This window comes from Trachinotus anak, unplaced genomic scaffold (assembly GCF_046630095.1).
Source record: "Trachinotus anak isolate AG129_WGS33_773 ecotype Australia unplaced genomic scaffold, CSIRO_AGI_Tana_v1 ptg000012l, whole genome shotgun sequence".
Taxonomy (NCBI): Eukaryota; Metazoa; Chordata; class Actinopteri; order Carangiformes; family Carangidae; genus Trachinotus; species Trachinotus anak.
The window spans coordinates 10975095-10997059 of NW_027273863.1; the positions used below are offsets into that span (position 1 = coordinate 10975095).

Genomic DNA, 21965 nt, shown 5'->3' on the forward strand with positions numbered 1-21965 from the left:
GTGCGCATGGCTGTGCCTTTGCACATCTTTGTAAACCCTGTGTCCATTAACATTGTGTTTACTGTCTGTGTATCATTAAGAACCGCAGACGTGTGTCCTAGTAAAAGACTGGGACATAAACTGAAGTGATGTAGGCACGGTCAGACTCACATTATTCTCTGTTCTATTTTCATGGCTGCTTGGGAGCCTAAAAGCCTTCATAAATTACACTGTTATTTGGGTCAAAGCTCTGTTAGTAAGCACGTGGCTGATTTAGAGCCTCAGCTGCTTACCCTTAGCTCTGTATTTGTGCATTATATGTGCGCACATAACCACACACGCATGCACAAACAAATGCTCTTCTGTGATGCCATAAACAGTAAACATCCATTCATACCACAGAGAGGTGACATGAAGACACAGACAGAAAGAAAGGCTTAAAATGTTTTTCTTTTTTTTTCGTGACTAGACCACAAGTGGAGTTTGAGTCAGCACTTGCACATGCTGTTTTAGTCACCCATCTTGTGTGGTCAAACTTCAACTGTCACAGTGTGTGTGCTCACTGCACGTGGCTGTGGATAGTGTGTGTGTGTGTGTGTGTGCGCACATGCAGGCGTTGGTGTGCCGCCAAAGTTGCTGTTAGTTTTCCACGACATTTTACAAACCATGTGAGTGTGGTTTTACACTACAAAAACCCACCAACAGTTTTTTTCTCTTGAACTTGTAATTTGGCTCTCCTGCTGTTTTCCCTGTAAACTTTCAATGTTTATTTTATGGAGTTCGCCCCAACTGGTCTGACTAGTGTTTGTGCATACATTTGCTATGTATAAGGTTTGGAAAGCTTTATATATTTAGCTGGCAGTACCCAAATTATATCATTGTGTTGAACTATTGTAGTTTTCATGTCAAAGTTCATGGATCACAGGGTCTTGCTGTATGAAAATAGCCCCAGTGGTCTATAGCCATGGTAGCGGCTGTGTGAGACACACTGACACTAATTACTTCTTAGTCAGTAGTTTTGCAGGTATTTAGCCATGAACCCAAGAAGTTAAAATTTTGACTGTAATGATGCAAGAGAAAAAGTCAGGGTATATTTTAGTCTGGACCAAAGGCTGGCTAATCTTTCTGCAGCTCCTGGGGAATGAAACCTTTTCAAAAACCCGCTAGAGAAACTCAATAATTTCTGTTGGTCCCATTTAAACAGTATTTTTCTTCTTCAACCAGCATGTAAATGCTTTTTTTTTTTTAAAACCAAAAGATAGATGTAATCATTTCCTACACAAAAGTCCTGAGGTCATTTACTTCAGTTTGATGCTAGCAGTGGGTGCATTTTCAAAAAGCATCTCATATCTTGTTTTGTAATTAAACTCAATAGGAAACTAAAAAATGAACATAATTGCTCAAATCATAATGAATATTTATAAGTGCATCAGATGGTCTTATAGAAATGTATATAAAGAATCTAATTTGCTGGATCAGTTGTTGAACCTTGACCACAAAAAAAAATAAAAAAAAATACAGTCTGTCACACACGTCGGTTGATCCCACATCTTGTCCTCCTCTGATTCTTTAGTTTGCCATAGCAAAGTCAGTGTTGTCTACTTGTTTCATATGAAGGGTTTTTATAACCCAAGTCCACTGTCTGAAGTCTTTCTGTTTTTCAGCACAATGTGAACTTTCCTTACTTGTACCCTGTAATTTTCCAAGCACACCCACGCAGAGATACACAACCTACAGCAGCACTTACTCGTGCTCTGTTGTCTGTTATGTCACTAGTCATATCCCCACAGACCACCAATCAATGCCAAGTAGACACGCCCACCTGTCAATGGCAGCCATTATGTAGATGACAAACTGGCTGGAGGAAGAGGAGGAGTAGATCTGGAGGAGGAAAGGCATCATAGTAAAGTAAAGGTGGTCGTTTAAAGGAAGAAAGAAAACCAGCATGTGTCTGTCTCTTTGTTGAATTCCATACGGATCCTCGTTTCAACGATCTAAGCTCCAGACAGAGCCAGCATAATACCGCAATATAGAGGAATTTCTAGTCTTAACCTACAGTGGCAGTTTTTCTAAGTCTAATGATGTTCCAGTGGGACCTTCAGTTTCAAGTCATTCCAACCCACCGCTGAAACGTTCTGCACTCTCCACTTAAAACTGTGGAAAAAACTAAAAGACCACCCTATATCTTTGGAATATCACATCACAGTGGCCTGCCAATGTTTTTCTTCTGACACATCGTAGCTATGATAAAATAATGGAGCTTTCTTCCAAAGATAATGATGATTCAAATCTTCCTCAGTGAGGACATTTTTATGAGTGTGCTTATATTTAGATAGCATTTTAAATATGGAGTAGTTCTTGGTATTTTTTTTGCCGCAAATAAATTTTGAGCATGTTTTAACTTTTTGACCTTGAAAATAGTGGCTTGACACAAATCTGCAAGTTTTTTTTCATCTTTTATATTATACTCTTATGGGTTAGCAACTTCTCCCATCCACGTGTTAAAGTATCCTTGAGCAAGACAATAAACCTCAGTTTTTGGAGTGTGCAGGTTAGTGAGAGGCATGTTTTTGAAAACTATTGAAGATTTGTTTTACCTATAACAGTGCACAGTTAAAACTGGATCAGTATTTATATCTACAACAACTGTGCCATTGCAGTTGATGTTGTGAATGTAACCTCACTGCTTCATGTCCTCCGCAGATGAGAAACAAAGCAAGGGGAAAAACACTGTAACAAATGATAAAGAGAAAGAACAGGATGATGAATGGAGCATGAGTATGCAGACCGATGTGCACAATACACCCATACAGTTTTGATGCTTTGATGTTACAGAAAACTGTGCAGACACAAACCACAGAAACATCTATTTTCACCAGCCAATACAGTACAGAGTGCCCTGAGATAACCGCATTTCCTATGAGCTACACAATGTACATAGGCAGTTGCAGAGCCCTGAGTTTCTACACCTACCTTTGGTTTAGAAAACATTTCCTATGGATCCACCAACGCTACAGCAGCACAGCCTCAGCGCATAGAGGGGGTTGCTGTGGTTTCTAGACTCTTCCGTGAAACATCAAAGCTTGATTGATGGCACTTGAAGAGCTGCCTTTGATTATAGAGGATAGGAGACACACATAAACACGTGGTGTGTACAAAAGAACACTCATGTCTCTCCATCATACAAACACATGTACACACGCAGGAAATCATGCAACCTACTGCAATCAGCTGTCACACACAGGGTTCATAACGGGATTTCACTGAAGGGCAGAACTAGGCCTGTATATTTCTGAGTCGGGAGACATTGGCCATGTAATTACACTTAAATACAGTAAATAAGGCTTCTACTCATGCTATCACTCCTTATGAGTCACAGAGCCCTGGAAAGACATACAGCCCTGTGTGTATCTGTTGGTGTAATTTATAGACCAGCAGATGTGGTCTTGCTCTATATTTAGATTTTCATCATCTTTTCTCCGGCGATTGACGGCACGGTTTGAGCGAGAGTGAGTTTGTCTTTGGTCAGAGTCCCTCTTGAGTCATCCAATAGCAGTCCAGCATGTCATGTCTGCCAGGCATTAAAAAGTGATTTCCACATCTGTAAGGGATTATGTGGTCAATATTATCTCAGTCCCTCCAAACCCATCCAAGTTTTTCTTCACCTTTTTTTTTCAAACTCAAACCCGATTTATTTTCCTCTCCTCTCATTCTGTTCATCCTCTATCTGTTTCTGCTCCATTTCTAAATCTGTTTCTGATTATAGGTGGTGACAGTTGTCCAATACAGACAGTTTTCTTGCTGATTCACTCTGTCTGGTTACTTATTTGATTTGGGTCAAACAGCATTTGAAAATACTACAGTTTTCAGCTCATTTGATTCCAACAGCCATGGATGGATTATGAGACAATGAGTCCCTGGATATAGTCTGTTTTTAGCCATTTTGTGTTTCTTTGTGTTTCCCCTTTGTCATTTTTTTTCTTGTCTCTTTGTCGCCATTTTGTGTCTCCACTTTCAAACCCTCCCCCAACACCTTTCAATTTGTTGGATTGAGAGTGTCTGTGTCTAACTATTTCTGTAACTTTCAAAAAACCGATCATCCAACACCCACCCACTTCACGCTGTGACGAGCCAGCTCTGAAGGTGAGAGAGGAGCCAGGCATTGTACTTCTCTCTCTCGCTCTCTTTTTTCATTTTGTTACACAACTATTTGTGGCACTTCAAATGTGAACAACTGAGTGCAACACAAGCAATGTCTTCCTCGTGAGACTATCTAAAAATTTGCGTTGTTATCCCCATGTTTAAATGATAACGCATCTTTCCCCCCTCTCTATCACAGCTGTCTTCTCACTCAGCGCAGCACAGCCGTTCAGAACAACATTCCACTTTCAATGTGGTCGAACAGCACATCTTAATAGCTCTCTCTGAGAGACCATAAACCAGTCCTCAGTTGTTTTGTGTCTCTTTGTAATCGTTTTACTTTTCTTTCGAGTTGCTTTGCGTCTCTTTGTGTGTTGTTGTAGTTGTTTTATGTCTTTTTTGGGGTTGTTATGCGTCTCTTTGTAGTTGTTTTGTGTCCGTTTCAGTGACATTATGCAGGTCAATCAGAACTTTTGAGGTGCACCTGGCCTTGTCCAAAGCTTCCTGTCACAGCAGAACCACACCCACCTTCCTCTAAACAGATGTTACACTAGGTAATACAGTATACTACAGAAAATATAATAGAAAACCATCAAAGGAAACCTGAGATGCAGGTCATCTTTTTTGAAGCAGAGCTATTCTGCTGTCACACTGATTTAAATTGTTTTTAGTAATGCCTCTGTTGCCTCAGTATCCTGTGCAGCTGCAATATAAAGGGAAAAATAAAGAAAAATAAAATACATGATTGGCTTTGGTCAGGGTGTCTGACCCCTTGGACCCCAGAGCTGCAGCTGATAAGCCACTTCAATATTCCATCCATACCAACAACAAAAGCATCTGAATCTTTTTCAAGTCACTCACTATTTGTGTTGTGGTGATGAAATGAACTTCACCCATCTGGTACTCAGTTGACACTAAAACAATTGCCAATTTGCCAACAAGAATTATTTACACATACAACCAGACCCAGGTTTGTTATCTTTACTGTCATTTTACCATCCTTCTACCTTTTCTCTATTATCTGTCCCAACAAAACAATCGCATGGATCAAATCACAGCTCTGTCAACATCCATTTTCCCAAGAACACACATGCACTCACACTCACAAACCATGACGCAGACATACACCCAGGGTGGCGTCTCATTCCTGTGGCTGATGAGAGCAGGCATGATGGGAGTGAGGCATGTAATGTGATTTATAGAGCTGGGCTCACTTTTCAAATTCAATCAGGAACTTTGATTACTGATGAAAATTTGAGACAGGAAATCGCTTTGATAGCAAACTAAAACCTCATGAGACAGAAGAGGACTGATGTGTGTGTGTGTGTGTGTGTGTGTGTGTGTGTGTATGTCTGTGCGTGCGGACTGGGAAACACTGAGCCTGTCTGAACTCGGCCATATTTGATTAGAGAAGACACACGCAATGCAATCAAGAGCGACAAAGCAGGAACTCCAGCAAATTTAACCAATGACCGATGAAATCTCTCCTCTGGTTTAGATTTTATCTCCTTCTTTGGTTTTGTCTCCGTTTGAATACTCACACTGCTCACTCACTTACATATGAGCACCAGGTTTGGTCTCACAGGCATCACAAACAGTCACACATTCATGAACAAACACACATTCAAACACACACATGGCTGGCTGAGGTCACAGTAGCAGTTTGGTCTTTTGTGTTATTTTAATGTCTGCTGTTGCACATGAGGGGACACTCAAACCCACACCTGACAGCATGACAGAGGGGCCCAATTACCATTCCCACGGGAGTGTGAATGTGTGTGTGTGTGTGTGTGTGTGTGTGTGTGTCATAGAGAGAGAGAGTGCAGAGTGGAGGAACAAAGAGAAAGGCAGAGAAACAAAGTGAGAGAGTGCTCGTGTATGTGTGTGATAGAAACATGACAGGCTCATCAGTCACCAATGGCCTTTTAAAGTGTTCTCCATAGGGACACCTGACCTTTTCACATGATGCCAATAGCAGCTGCATGATGAATCAATCGCCTAAGCCTTTTGGCTCCTGGTAGCTTCCATGTTATCCAGAGTAAATACGCGAGATGACATTCTCCCTGTTGGGACACCTGGAGACAAAAGCCCAAAGTTATGGATTGGCCTTTAATGGTGAAGGGAAACCCAGTGGTGATACCAGTGTGCCCTCAAGGAGAGGGCTGCATGTGGGGAAAACCTTCGGGTGGATGGGTGGATGGGTAGATGGATGGAGGCAGTGGAAGTCTGAAAGCTATGAGAAGAGGGAGATAATGGGGTATTCGAGGTCGGAGGACTGGCCACAACCTTTCTGTCTGTCTGCACAGGATGGATAGGAAAGGTGAGAAAAAAATTAGGATTCACAAGGCCAGCAGAAAGATTAAGTGGAGGGCAGTGGGAGGAGATAGATACTGAGGAAATGGAGAACGGACCTGTTTTTTTTTCTGTGTAGCGGTGTGTGTGTGTGTGTGTGTGATGGAGGGAGCAAGCAATAGGGAAATATGGAGCCTAATATGATGGGCTAAATGAGGTGTAATGGCGGTAACATAGACTGACAGCAACTGGGCCAGTGCATTAAGGGGTTAACCAAGGCCAGGAGTCGCTGACCTTCCCCCTCCCCAGAGACAGAATTATCTCTCAGGAGGGAACACACACAACACACATACACACATCGACACACCAACACACACACACACACACACACACACTGATAATGAAGATGTGGTTGCAGACCGGCCATTTTTTGCCATTTAAGAAATTTCGCCACCAATATCACCATTGAGGCAGAGGGCTGGATAAATGAGACTACCCTTGAATTTCCCAGTCATTCACTGATTTACTGCAAGACTGGTCAGGCGCTCAACAAAACAAAATTTGATACCTTCAGGCTTTGTTACACAGCAAAAAATAATTAAGTGAGGGCTTCATAACACTTTAATCTTCAGGCACTTTGAATTTAAAATCATCATATTCTGTAAGTCCCATTGTAATTGTACTGTGGAACTGCGCAAGTTAATGAGTGTATTTCTGGTGTGTGTGTGTGTGTGTGTATATGTGTGTCTGAGAGACGGAGAGAAAAAAGCAGTGAATGTGTGAAAAGAAAAAGACACTGCAGGCTTCAGGTGAGAAATTAGAAATATTAGCATATTTATTACAGCAACATGAAAGACATTAGAATGCCTACACCCTTTACAACAAGCAACGCAGAGGAAACTGGCATGGGGACAAATAAGCACTGTACGGTGGCCAAAGAAAGAGAGAGAGAGAGAGAGAGGAGGAGAGAAAGAGACAGAGAGCTGAAAGTCTCAAATGAGAATCACTCATGAACATTTACAATACAGACCTGGTGGGAAATGAAGAACAGATGCCATGTTTCAGATCAAGAGAACCAACCCACATAGCTAACCTTGATAGGGTGAATAGTTGCACAAACTTGGGATATTGAGAGTTGAAACCAAAGTGTGAGCATGACTTCTGTATTCTTAATATTTCTAAAATGGGAGTGTTAAACAAGCTTGTAAAAAAAGGAGAACATTGTCACAATTGACCCAGTTTTTTTGGGCGATACTTCATCTTGTTCTAACCTTGACTTTGTATGAGGAGTTTTGCACATGAACACAATCATGCAGCAAAAATATCAAAATGTAAGCCAATCACATCCATTATCTGCATTTCATCACTGAATATGTTATTACTCAAATAAATAGGAACAATATTGTCATTTTCTCCATCCACTTGATTGGTGATTCATTGTAATATTTCAAAACAAAATGAAAGTGAAGGTGCAGTTGGAGGGGGGGTCGGTCTCTGGGATGTTACAAAACCAGGGTGTTGATGTGAGGTCATCTTAAGAACACAGATAAATACTACCTGTACATACACTTTACTCTTAATATCGCCTCTCTAGGGCAACAGAAAAGAACGATAGCTCAGTAAATAAGGCATCTAAAAGGCCAGCGGTCAAGGGTAGTCCGCTAGAGTGAAATCATAGAGTTAGCAAGAGTAGAATGAACAGTTTCAGACTGTCTGAATAGCATTTTTGCCTGTGGCGTATTTGACAAAACAGCAAAGTGGTTTGGCAAGGAAATGAATCTTTTTCGATTATCTTTTTAGCTGTAAATGAATCTGTATGCCTTCTGTATTTAAACATGTTTATCAACAACATTTAACACAAGTAAAAAACCTTACTGTGCTGCTGAGTAGTGGTAGAAATCTTTCCTCTGCTCCTCATTTTGGCTCTGCCTCAGCTGACAGTTAGCTAAGCCCTGCCCCTTGGTTACTGTTGCTAGGCCTGTCAAGCTTTACATTTTAGCACAACACATGTACAATTTGCAGTGATCACGGGGACACATTAACGATCTCGATGCGTATTAATTTTTGAAACGATAGTTGCTTGATTTCATGGAGGCAGATTAAAATTTCTCATTTCTAGCTGGAAACCTAACCTAACAGCTAAAATTACGCTAACACGACTGTAGCTGGCAAATTTGATCAACTGTAGCTAGCTAGCTACTCAAGCTATCATTAGCTCAATGAATTGATTGAAAACGCCATCTCCAGCTGTCCTATCATGTTGGAAACATGTATTTATATGACTTATTTGAAAACCAGAACTGGCCTCAACTAAGTAGGGAAATACAACATAGTGGACGTGCTACTTTTTTACATAAACTTCTGTTACCTGGGTAGTAACTAGTTAGCCCGATATGCTAACGATTGTAGCCCACATTAAATCAGATAAACACACTGTTTATTGTATCTGTTACACTTTTATTCTTTTGTTTTTGGTTTTGAAAAAGGCAAAAAATGACACTACCCTCCAATCTCTTTAATTGCTCTTACTCTTACAGCTCCATGCACACCACTTCAGCATGTGAATAAACGCAAAGCTTGACAGGTCTGCCAGGCCTAGGTACAATTGCTAGGCTAGGATTGGACAATTGCTGTTTTGGGGGAGGGTGTTTAACAATTTGTGTAGAAATTTGATTTGAGGATTTCTCTTATTTCAACCTCACCACTTCCCTCCATTCTTTACCAAAACAAGCACTTTTAAAAGTTATGTTGAACACAGAGACAGGCTTAAAATGTGCATGTAATTACTGTCTAAATTGGGTCTGCAAATTAAGCCAGTGTATCAATAAGGAAAGTACATTCTACTCATTCTAACGCTACGGTAGAAACTGCAGTCACTGTCACCTGTCAATCAAAGCTGAAGCATCACGCCTTGCTTACATTCCTTTGTTCAGACCAACGAATCACCTCCCTTCACTTTTCTCCTGTACGACCCGCCCCTGAACGAGTACTTCAGAAATCTCTTTTTCACAATAAAAGTACATCATAGTCATCATCATCGTTATCATTACAAACATTCTAACATTGGAAATCAACACTGTACATATTTTACACTATGATACAATCATATATACTGTACTTTATGCCACTGTTGGTCCTATAGAGTACCACATATATTAAAACTGGGTTTGGCAATACACTAAAAGCAGATTCTGTGCCATTAATGCAGTGCACACAAACAGGATCCCATCATATCTAAACTTGTAATTAATGTGAAAAGCAACTGTTTCCTTCTGACAAGCAAAAACCAACAAACCAATTCATTTGCTTTTTGCTGTAAACGTTGTTTTGTAAATTAGCCTTATGGATGTTGGTTTGAAATTAGGGATGCTTGAAATAGGTTGGCATGAGAGATAACAAGAGTGTGAGTTAGTACACAACACACAAATCCCCTTTCTTTTTTTTTAAAGTAAAATTTACCCTCACTTGGTGGCACAGCTGAAATCAACACTGCATATATTTCATCTTGCTGAAAAAAGGGTCCATTCCAGTGTTCCTTTTCATCAGGCAAACTACTTGGACAAAACACTGTAATTATTGTGACTGGCCATCCAGCCATGAGAGCTGATGAAAGGAAAGAGAATAGAAGGAATGGAGGTATGTTGCCCAGATGAACATTTCAAGGTTAATGTACTGTACATGGCACAACACTGGAAAAACAAGTTACACGTTCTTAACAGTGTCAACTCTATCATGACCTTTGCATCACCTCTGCTTTACACAAAACACTATACATTTCTTAACACACCTGAAACATGGGAAGGCAAATTCTTAGGCTGAAATATTCCCAACAACATCATACTGTAACAGCTGAATAGACAATGTTGTTTGGAATAGACAGTTATGGAAGAGTAAAAATTTTCTCTGTGCTATTTCCACCTTAAGCATTTTCTGTCGTTATTTTGCACTCAGTTACATCATAAGTGCAAGCAGACAAGCAAACGTGCACTGGGTCTAGTTGCTATGGAAGTGTGTCTGAGAGCAGTCACTAGGGAAGCCCTTGTCCTGGTCAAATACACTATTTAAATGAATCATACTTCCATCCTACATGAGCTAGCAAAATCTACATCCCTCTCTATCTCTAAAGGTCCAGGTTTTCTGTTCCCCTCATCCCACACATTCATGTCATTCAGAATATCGGCTCACTCATTGCCTTTCTGTATACAGAGAGCAATGGAAGGGGCCGTACAAATGCTAGGTAATAACTCCTATTAAGGTTGAGCGATATAAACCTCACCACCAATACAAACGTTAGGTCCATCTCTACGGTTGTGGGACACACAGCCCATATAAACATATATCTACACATATACATATCCTCTGACCCTTTTAAAACTCTTCAAGGTGAAAACTCAAAACAAAATGACAGTAAAAACCAACTGTACACCTCACAGACAGTGATGATAATTATATTCTAATTAGTTTTTTTGTCATTTCTCTTGTTAAAAATCTTTTTTTTTTCCTGATATGATGTGAAATGATCTGGGATGCTCTACATGTGGCCTTGTTGTTGGACATGTGTCTCTCTGTTGCTCCATAATGGTGGTTGTGTTGCTGGGACTCTGAGTGCTAAAGCCAGTAGTGCCCATCGAGGATGGGAAGAATGGTGAAACTGCGCGAAGGTGAAGGAGTCAAGCGTCCATGTTGTCTCCATCTCAGTGTGTCTCAAAATCAATGGAGGCCCGAGCACAGAGTATCCATTGCAGCTCCATGTTGAGGGGAGGGGGGGGGGGACTCTTCACAGGAGCATCCATTTTGGCTCTGTCTCACTGTGTGTTTATGTGGAAACTGTTATACTTGGACGTGCGTCCCCTGGGTCTGCAGGCTCTGCGCGCTGGACAAAATCTTCTTCTGGTGGCCAGCCAGAGTCACACCCATCTTAGCCAATTCACTACAAGAAAGACAGAAAGAAAAACAGAAAAAATTGATTCATTAATGATATTTTTAGAGGAAATAAATCTACATTGTCCTTCAAATGCCAAGCAGCTGCTGAGATTTCTTGTCCAAGATACTTGTGTAAATCCCCTTCTTTAATTTCGAATGACACTCAGTTGGAATGTAATACGTCTTTTACTGACAATCTTGACCTTTTGAGTGTTTCATTTTATAGGGATGAAGCACCAGCCGTTTGTACCTGACACTGATGTAGAGGATTGAGTCCAAGCTGACATATCCAGAACTGGAAAAGTTCTCCTTATACTGGCCCATCTTGATGGCCTCCAACCACTCATCCACTGTGCTCACACTGAACTCTGGGGTGGACGGGTCCTCCCTGCTGGGATACAAAGCACACTCACAACTCAATGAAGTTTCGGCTTGTTGAGTGGCTAAATAACAGTTTCTGACTTGTCATTTACTTGCCCTTGGAAGTGTTATTAAATCTGACTACCGTCAGAGTATTCATAATAATAAAAGCTGTCGGGAGCACACTTGAGGAGTCAGTTAATGCTTATTCATGGTGCTGGATCTGGATTTGGACAGAATAGTTTAAATTCTGCAACAGCTGCAGCATGACAGACTCAAATCCCTTGTGAAAAGAAAACATAAACCCTAAACTTTAAACCTACCCATTAGTGGGTAAGTATGATTAATGATTCATCCCCTTGTTGCCCACCCGCACAAGCGCACATGGTTTGGAACCCTTTGACTTACATGCTCGCTTCCTTTTGTTGTAAATTGTAATAAATGATCTGTGTTTATTTATTTTCATGCTCAAACACAGTAAATATCTTGCATTCACAGGACTTATTACATCTGCACTTACAAACAATATGCACTTACATAAGGTTATATTTGTGGTCCATTTTAAGCAATGCCATAGTCTATAAATCCAGTGTCTAAGACTCTTCTTTTTGGTAATGTTGTTCATTCTGTCTATAATGTGTAGCCTCTTGTTTGTAGTGCTTTTGGGCGTCTGCAGTCTTTTCAGTTCTGCTAGGATTTTATTTTTTTCTGCTTAGTGTCTTCTGTCTCCTTTGAAAGGGACTGAAATATCTTCTGCAGCACACTCGGTTTCAGTCATCAGCCAAATGCCTGAAGTGTAAAATGTAAATGTAAAAATAATGATATTCTATGAATGTGTGCAGTACAGTGGGGGGAGACATGGTGTCTAAGTTGAATGTGAGACTATGGCTATGCCAAACCACAAACCTATATTTATGTGTTTTCATTGACAAATATTACTTTGTGGGATGTGAAAAAAATGACACTTCCTACTTTGCACAATTTTCTATACTGTTGATGTACAATGTAGATCTAAGGCAGCGATTATGTCATCAGTGCATGTACCACATTTAATCCATGTATCTCAAGACTGCAGGCATGTGTCAGTGAAGGTGTTGAATTCACAGCTTTAATTTATAGCTTTCTCCCACTGACCATACTGAGCTGTTGGCCAGCTCTCTGAGGCTGGCAGGGTTTCTGATGAGCTTGTCCAGGATTGTGACAATCTGTCCAAACTTTGGCCTGTCGCTGCGTCCCTTCTCCCAGCAGTCCAACATGAGCTGGTGCAACACCACAGGACAGTCCATCGGAGCAGGAAGACGGTAGCCCTCATCTATTGCTTTGATCACCTACAGGGAGATGGGGGCAGGTGTTAAGTTCTGTAATCAGTACTAGAAAAGGGAAATAAAAATGTCCAGGAAAATTAATTTTCATAGTTAAGAAATATAGCTGAGATTTGATTGTGACTCACGTCCTGGTTGGACATCTCCCAGTAGGGTCGCTCTCCATATGAAATCACCTCCCACATGACGATACCGTAACTCCACACATCACTGGCCGAGGTGAATTTCCTGTAAGCTATAGCCTCAGGAGCTGTCCATCTGATGGGGATCTTCCCTCCCTGGAAATATTCAACATCACAGTCAGCACATTCTTGGCAGACTGAATAAGCCACCCCGAACTTGATGTTTCACCCTGTCTGTATAGTGTAAATATTTAAAGGTTGTTTTATTCGTACGTTTCTGGCTGAGTGTTGTAGTAAATCAAGAGTTGATCTGACAAAGCAAATTATGAGATGGTGCCTGCAGAGAAGGATGGTGCCATCAATAACAGAGCAGATGAGATTATACACCTACTTGACAAAACAGCACTCCTCTCTAAGATGCCCTCAAATGTAAAGTTCAGCTTCTTCTTCTGTGTTTATTCTTGCACTTGACTTTCTTTTGCTATGAATTTCCTTAGCTTCCTCCATACTGCCTTTGCTGTTGATGTGCAGATCAAAATGATTCCATAGAGCCTGGTGTATAGACACAATAGGCAGTGAGATACCCCCACCCTCTCTCTCTTGTCTACACACAGACTCTACCTCTATAGGGCTCGGTTCAGCTTTTTAACATGCGGCAGCTGCCTCTGCACCACCTAGAATTCCCCATCTCTGCTTGGTCAAAGTCAAATAAAAGACAAAGCTGCCAAGTCACTCAGCACTGTACTTTCGTTTCCACCACCCCCTGTCCACCCCTACACCATCTTCTTCTTTTTTCTTTCTCTTAACTGCTCTCACTGGATCCTTCCCCCTGTCTTCCCTTATTCTCTCTCTCTCAGCCTCCTTAGATCCTCAGTCTTATTTGATATCCACTCCTCTCTCGCTGTCTCTTCCCCATCTCCGCCTCGGCCTCCCCACCCCACCCCCCATGCCTGCAGCTCTCCATCTAGGTCTCCTGACATAAGTCGGAGTATATATGTGTGTGTGTATGTGTGTGTGTGTGAGAGTGTGATTGCAATAGAGCAGTCAGCGGCTGATACACTCCTCCCAGGGCAATGCTAATGCCATATTAAAAATAACATCCCCAACACTTCCTATGAATATGAATAATGCCATCTCCTTGTGGGCATTTTAGATGAGTTACTCCGCAGTGGTTTAACTCACTGACGTTTGAGTTCCTTCATTCTCTTAGAGCTCTGTGAGAGGTTGGTGATGTTACCAAAGAGTTCTTCCATTTGACTATATATAGGCAAAAGTATAAAAGGAGGCGGAGTTTCATTCATTCTGTGTGTACATTTTATTTTGTGAACATCATACGCTTATACCATCAGTTGTTTGCAGTGACTGTATACAAAACTGCTTTGTTTTAAAACTGACTGCACCGTGTAATACAGTCTTAGACCTTTTAGACCTCTTATATTTCTGTCTTTACTGAAACATTTTCTACATACAACAGTAATACAGAGTGCGCCAGTCTCTCACTCGTATCCTTGGATGTTCAACCTGGCAAGTTGAATAAAGTCCTTGATCCAAGGACTGTTGTTGACCATGAGATGTGACAAACAGATACACTTACTATCCTCACTGATACTTTATGTATTTGCAATATGCAGAATCTTCTATCATTTATTATCATATACTACAGTGCCACTATTTATTCGTGTGCATAAAGTATATTTATAAATCTTTAATGTGGCATGATCTGTACAAAACAAAGTTTGAAGTGATTTGCTCACTATCATCTTTGATCACTGTGCAAGGAAAAACATGTCCATATATGTCATGACTAATATGACTAACTATTAGCAATGGTCTTTCTTTAACTGGAGTGTTTTTGGGATCCCATTGGAGTGTATCTCATCATTTGAAAATTAATTGATGCACATCTGGTTTAAGTAGGGATTGTGCCAGCCTGTTTTGGATCTGGAACAATAACGTAGAGGACAATGGAGGGATGAACTGTAATTGGAGATAACATTTAAATATGACAGATGCAGCCTGTGAAAACTGTGTTTTACCCTTGTAGTGTAAGCAGCCTCTGGGTCGTCCTCCAGAACCCGACTCAGGCCAAAGTCCGACACCTTACACACCAGGTTGCTGTTGACCAGGATGTTCCGTGCTGCCAGGTCTCTGTGAACGTAGCTCATGTCTGACAGGTACTTCATACCTGAGGCGATGCCACGCAGCATGCCGACCAGCTGGATCACCGTGAACTGGCCGTCATGTTTCTAGAGTCAGAGACAAGGAGAAAGATGAATTACTACACAGTGCACAGTGTAAACGCTCACGTTAAGCAGCAGTGGGGGCGGCTCGTGGATTAGTGCTGGGTCCTTCAGCAACCTCAGCTGGAAGTGAAGGTTGGAGCCAGGATTCAGGCGCCTCTGATGGCAGCAATCCACGCTTCTGAAGTGTCCCTGAGCAAGAGTCTGAATCCTTTCCAGCCCCTGCTAACTCTGTGCTTTGACCTCTCTCTGGAGGGTGGCGAGCAAAAGATGAATTTCCCCTTCCAGGGATCAATGGAGGATCACAAAAAAATCCTACGTGCAGAGGATTGGATCTGACAGAGCAGACAAAACTTCCCTCTCTAACACCGACCGTGTGCCCAAGCAGAGCTCACTGGATTTCAGATTTGAGCTGTCTTTGGCTGAGAGTGGAGCCTGTTGATCGATGGCGGTCCAGCTCACCTTCCTCTGCCAATTATTTCTGCCCTGGGCCAACGGTCCCCGTTAAAAAGCCATCCATGTTATCAGTCACCCTTTCTCCTTTATATCATCTCTCCTTCCCTCTGTCTTTTTGTTCTCTCCATCAATCTCTGTCCCTCCTCAGTCTCTGTCTCAAAAAGAGAGAGAGAGAGACAGAGAGAGAGAGAGAGAGAGAGAAAGAACTCTGTATTACTTTGATTCAGTCTCCATCTATCTATCTATTTTCCTTCATCTTTCTGCATCTGTGCACCCCCCCTTCCCCCGCACTCCCCTTCCTCTATCGTTCTTTCTCTGTCTCTCCCTCGGCAGCTGTGGAGTAAGTTAATTAGCCGGTGGTTTTGTGAGATGCTGATTGATTGGACTGTCTAACAAACCTACAGACTTCCTCTATCAATCTGCCCACCACATTGCCTTGCCAGGAAGGAGGAGGAAGGAGGAGGAAGGAGGGTGGGCAGGGCAGGGAAAGAGAGGAGAGACAAATGCAGGGCACAGAGGTTAGACAAGGAGATGGAGACAAATGAGAAAGGTGGAAAAATTAGACTTTTTTGTTGCAAATTTTGGCATATTATTTAAATTTTTGCCTTAGAACTAAAAAGGAGAAACTTGACAGAACAGTGGTTTTGTTATTTCTGAGGGAGGGCTGCTCGATTAATGGTCAACATAATTAAAACACATATGGATGCCAGAAGCACGGATGAGCTGTGAAACCCATGAAAGTGATTCCATAATTATATACAGCCAATGCGGACTCTCTTTATGACCCTCATACATACCGTAACACACAACATGCATGTACTGTATCTCTGTATGTGAGTTGTTGTGTGACTGTGTGTGTGTGTGTCTGTGTCTGTGTGTGTGTTCAAGACATTATGCTTTTGCCATTTTTTATCTGTCAGATTTCATTTCATTTTGCCTCAGTGTTGCTGATGGGATTGGTGTCTATTTAGTGATGGGCCTATCATCACAGGCTTAATGGCTTTGGAGCACTGCAGTGATTTTACTGGCTGACAAACAACTCTGAATATGAATCAGGGGGACTTTCAACGTGAGCTGGAACAATCCATTCATCTGGGTGTATGCAAAACTCAATTCAGGGCTGCTCAGCTAAATAAATACTGCGTGTTTGTCTCGTGTGCTACATATTGTGAATCAACAGGAGTCATGAATCACATTTTCACATCCTTGTTCATTTTAAGAATGCAGTCAGTTTTGATAATGTACATAAAGATTTCTTCGATAAATGTTACATCTGTGCAGGTGATTTGTTCAGGCTTGAAGGACTAATTCTTTAAAAACATCAGTTGATGTAATGACGTATTGGGTGACAGATTTTTCTCTTGTCATAGTGTCCTTTTCAGCGACAAAGCCTCCCCTTATTATTTAATCTGCTCCCTGATAAGAGGTTCAGCAATAACCTTGAGTAAAATCTACTTCTCAGAACTTACTTTTGTGACACTCTGGCACGAATTTAAACTCTGTTCCATCTCTTCCTCTGATTATGTTGTTTTATTTCAAATGTTTACAGCATTTTGGAGGTGATTTTCCATGTTTTTCTCAGTTGCTGCCTTGACTCTTAACCATATGACTTTGGTGGTATTACATTACATCTGAAATGGACTGTTTATTTTCGTATCCCCTAACAGAACAAATATTGCACACAAAGCAATACACTTTCTCTGTTTTATTGCCCATTTGTTAGCGGTCTGCTGCTGTTTTCTGCTCTGGGATATGGACACTAAGTGCATTTATAGACCCAATATCAAACATCATGTGATGGAAGTCTGGGGCCAAGCATCTGACTGAAAGTTTCTCACCCGCTCTCTGTCTATACTTAGTAAAGAAAAAGTTGAGTGTCTGTGTATGTGTATATCATGACTACCTCCATGTATGTAGAAACTAAGACAGTATTTCTTCTGTTTAATGAAGATGTGCTGCATTTTTTTATATGGCAAACTGTCATGTTGTTCCCAGCTGCACTCATTTGTGTGTAAAGCAGTGATGTGTGCTTCTGAACATGGAAATGCATCCCTACCCTCATTTTTTTTGGGATGATTACATATGAAAAATATGGTTCAAATCAAAACCGCTTTAAAAACTCAGATCAGCTGAAATAGTGTTGTTTACTTTAAAGGATACTTCAGTTCAGTCCTTGACCGGCTGAAATCATGTCCTTGGTGGTTTCTGTAAAGTTTTACAGATTGAATTCTCCAGCTCTCCAGATGAAAGGCAAATTTAGTCAGGTATCTTTATATGTCTTTAAAAGAATGTGTCCTCGAGAGCAGCAATTTGGGCAAACAAACTCTATAATTTCAGCCATTTTACAGCTGCACCTTGGTGATGACTCGTGGCCCTGACCATGTAGCAGATGTGAGCGCTGTGTTCCTTCCAGCTGAGTAGTGACTCACCTTGAGGAAAGTGTCCAGAGATCCGTTTTCCATGAACTCTGTTATGATCATCACTGGCTTGCCTAGAGAGAGACATAGCAGGGCAGCTGTTAGTCGGAGCAGAATTACAAGGAAGAAGACACACAAACTATAAAGAGATGAGGACAGAGAAGTAGTGGCGTCCACAGCTGTGACCAGTCCTCCTCTCTGTCTCTCTCTCTCTCTGGGGGATAACATGGCATGTCGTCATCAGTCACACTGACAGCTTCTAATCAGCCCTCTCCATAAACGCCAGGAGATAATTAGAATGGACCAATCCACCAGAATGTGTGTGTGAGTGTGTGTGTTAGTGTATGTGTGTGTATAAAGGGGCCTCCTGAGATCTCATGAATACTAATCAGCCTCAAGGGGAAGGGGGTTGTGGTCAGATCGTTGTGCACCTGCACCTGAATGAGTGTGTGTTTGTGTGCATGTGTATGTGATGGAGGGGTGGTTGACTGACAGGCTGCATCCACCATGGTCCTCTGCATGGCATCTGGTGGGGCTTACAAATGATTAACAAAGTACCTGTGATCTCACACAAACACACACACACACACACACACACACATATCAATAACAGCAGTTGTCCCTGTTTTACAGGGTTCTCCCTTGGTACCACCCCCTACAGCTGAGCTTAGCCAGTAACAAACAATGTGTAGTTAAAACGATGGTTTGTGTGTGTGTGTGTGTGTGTGCATGTGCGTGTGTGGCTTGTAAACACACAGACTATGTTAGTTGTGATGAATAGGTCACATTTCCTCAATCAGACCTCAGAGATGCTGGGAAAAAACCTGGGGGCGAGATAAGGACAGCACAAGAGGGGGATAGAGAACCTGGCGGAGAGGAGGCAGAGGTCTTGAAGAACTTGTTTAAGGCCGAAAATATGACAGAAATAGACATGAAATTTTCCTAAACTCTCCTTATAGCTGGTCATATTAATGATTAATGATTTGCTTTGGGAACATGTTGATTAAAAATTAAAGCTCATCTGGTTAAAGTGAAGAAGAAAGTGGGAGTAGAGACACATGAAAGAAAGAAAAGGTTAAACATGGAAAGAAGTGAATGGAAGATAAATATAAAAGAATGTATAGTGTTAGAGTGTATTGGGGAAAAAAAGAGATATACGGGTTGATAAGATAAGGGGGGAGAGAAAGGTTGGATCAGAGAAGATGAGGAAAGAAGGGGGTGAGGAGGGGTCAAAAGCTTGTCATAGAAAAGCAGGAACAACACCACAGAGGCCTACAGTGAGATTGTAGGTAAAGACAGCAATACATCACCTTAAATGAATTCACTATCTCACTGCAGCAAACACACACACACACACACACAAACAGAGTCGCCTGGTCTCTGGTGGTGGTGTCTTCTTTGACAGTAACATTAGTCTCAGGGATAAAAGTGAAAGAGAATTGGATTTTCTTCTGCTGGGGGTGAGGACTGCTGGTCACATTTATCTCCACATGGGGCCTGTGTTGTGTGTATGTGTGGTGCATCGCTCTGTTTGTGTGTGATAGAGAGAGAGAGAGAGAGAGAGAGAGAGAGAGAGAGAGAGAGAGAGAGAGAGAGAGAGAGAGAGAGCGAGCGAGAGAGAGCGCGAGTTGGTTTCAGGGCACAGCAAGTTGGGAGGGATGGCACAATGATGACCGCCTGATTTCAGCTCTGCTCAGGGGGAGAGAACATATGTGTGCTTTTGTTTGTGTGTTTGTGGCGGATAAAACACTGGATGGGACTGATTGTGACTGAAAGCAGGTCTGACTCCTCCTTTAGGAGATGTGTGTGTGTTCAGGTGTGTACTTAATTGTGTCTTGGATTGTCGACACTGTGACTGTGAATACATGTATGTTATTCTGTGTGTGCCTGTGTGTATCCATACAGAACAGATAGGCATAAATGTCATATTCCACGATGGAGACAGCCATGAAATGGAAAAGAGCTATAAAAAACTACCTCTGAAAACCAATTATGTGTTTGAGTGCGTGTTTGTCTGCGTTCTACATTTGTTTGTGTGTGTGTGTGTAAGCCTATGTATGCTACTGAGGAAGGAGAATATTACCTCCAGGCCCCACGGTGTTTGATGCGTTCAAGATAGAAGCACAATGAAACACATTCATCCTGTTGTCTTGGCCTAGAGGACCATGTGAGCCTGGCATGTACACACACCCACACACACACACACACACACACACTATTACTAGCCATCATCTGGACATCTGCCATACAGAATTATCCCTGCAACTCTGAAAGATAACAGAAGTTACCAATAAAACCGACCACACACACTTACGCTGTATATTAGCTCATTCTGTCTCTTGTCATCAGGTGCCAGCACAAACACACATCCTTGTTTCACAATATTTGTTGAGACCCTTACCCAAACCTTAACCATCACAAACGCATGCTCCAACTCCAACCCTAACCCTAACCTAACCTTGTAACCTTAACCATAACACTAAGTCTTAAGCTACTTAAACTTATGGCCTCCAACATTTTGGCCTCCAAAAAGCTGTATAGTTTCTGAACTCCACAAATACAGAAAAACAAGGCCACACACACACACACACACACACATACACATACACACAATCTGAACAATTCAAAGAATCCCTTTCAGTTCTTGTTGTGACTTCATCACACGCTACCCACACTTCAAACACACGAGCAAGACGGCGCCTCTCTAGCCCATCATGGAGCTCATCTCTGACAAACATTCACGAGCGCTCCTCAATTTCCCCCTGAAAGCACATAATTAACTAATCACATTCATATTCATTCCAATGTATTGCCTTTCATCGCCTTCAGAAATAACACAGCCGTTTGCAGAGCTAAAAACACTTCTTGTGTGTGTGTGTGTGTGTGTGTGTGTGTGCAGATTGGGTATTGATGTTCTGCCAGGTGGAATGTGTTATGGAATGGATCAGAGAAGAGTTTGCTCCCTTTTACAGCTCTTTAATAAGTGAAAGTAAAAAGTGTTGTCTCTGCTTTCCACAGGATAAAGCTCGGATCATTTAGGCCTCCAGTGTGTGTGTGCGTGTGTGTGTAAATTTGTGAATTGCTGTGTGTATGTGTGTGTGTGTGTCTATGAAAGTGATAGAAAACACTATGATAGAGTATATCTGGTAAATTACATTATGAGAGGCTGTTTCTTTGTGTGTTGGTGTGAATGTAAACGAAAGTGATAGACTCTGTATACATCCTGACAATTACATTATGAGTGGCTATCTGTGTGTGCGCCAGTGGGCCGCATTACCGCATTATTGAATGAGGCAGCCCAAGGTACAAACGAGAAAATGAAATAACTGCTTTATTGATTAATGTTAAGGGTCCGAACTAAATGATACAATGCTTTTAACACAGGACAGATCTCTGTTCTGGGAAACGCCGTGAGAGGATGTGGGGGTGCGGAGAAACATAGAGACAGAAACTCAATAACCTTATCTCCTCTCTTCTCCTCTCTTCACCTCTCCTCCCTCTCTCTTCGCTTTCTCATCTCTCCTCATTTCCTCACGTTTGTCTCCTCGCCTTCTCTCCTCTCATCTATTCGCGCCTCTTTTCCTCAAATCTCTCCGCACATCTTCCCCCCGTCGCCCTCATTTGTTCTCAAGCCCCATGTTCTCTCATTTCCTCGTTCTTGTATCCTATCTCATCCATCCAACCCCCCCACCCCACCCCACCCCTTCTCCCCTA

The 21965-nt window shown here is 41.8% G+C and overlaps 1 protein-coding gene across 6 annotated transcripts in view; it reads right to left on the reverse strand.

Annotated features, from left to right (window-relative positions):
• Window positions 1–21965, reverse strand: part of epha4b (eph receptor A4b) — a 110959-nt gene that overhangs the window by 19073 nt on the left and 69921 nt on the right. For 2 of the 6 annotated variants that reach the window (XR_011692864.1, XR_011692865.1), the window contains exons 14-20: window positions 18264–18325; window positions 15175–15384; window positions 13145–13294; window positions 12829–13022; window positions 11585–11725; window positions 8287–11341; window positions 6074–6194 (exon numbers count right to left, since the gene is read on the reverse strand). Coding sequence is in view for 3 of the 6 variants with exons in the window: in XM_071490886.1 (XP_071346987.1) it covers window positions 11242–11341; window positions 11585–11725; window positions 12829–13022; window positions 13145–13294; window positions 15175–15384; window positions 18264–18325 (857 nt within the window). In the remaining 3 variants the exon portion in view is untranslated. Of the gene's footprint in view, window positions 1–1967; window positions 2710–2952; window positions 3089–6073; window positions 6195–7221; window positions 11342–11584; window positions 11726–12828; window positions 13023–13144; window positions 13295–15174; window positions 15385–18263; window positions 18326–21965 lie in introns of those variants that run through there. The other 4 variants (XR_011692863.1, XM_071490887.1, XM_071490886.1 and 1 more) reach the window with 4 other exon arrangements.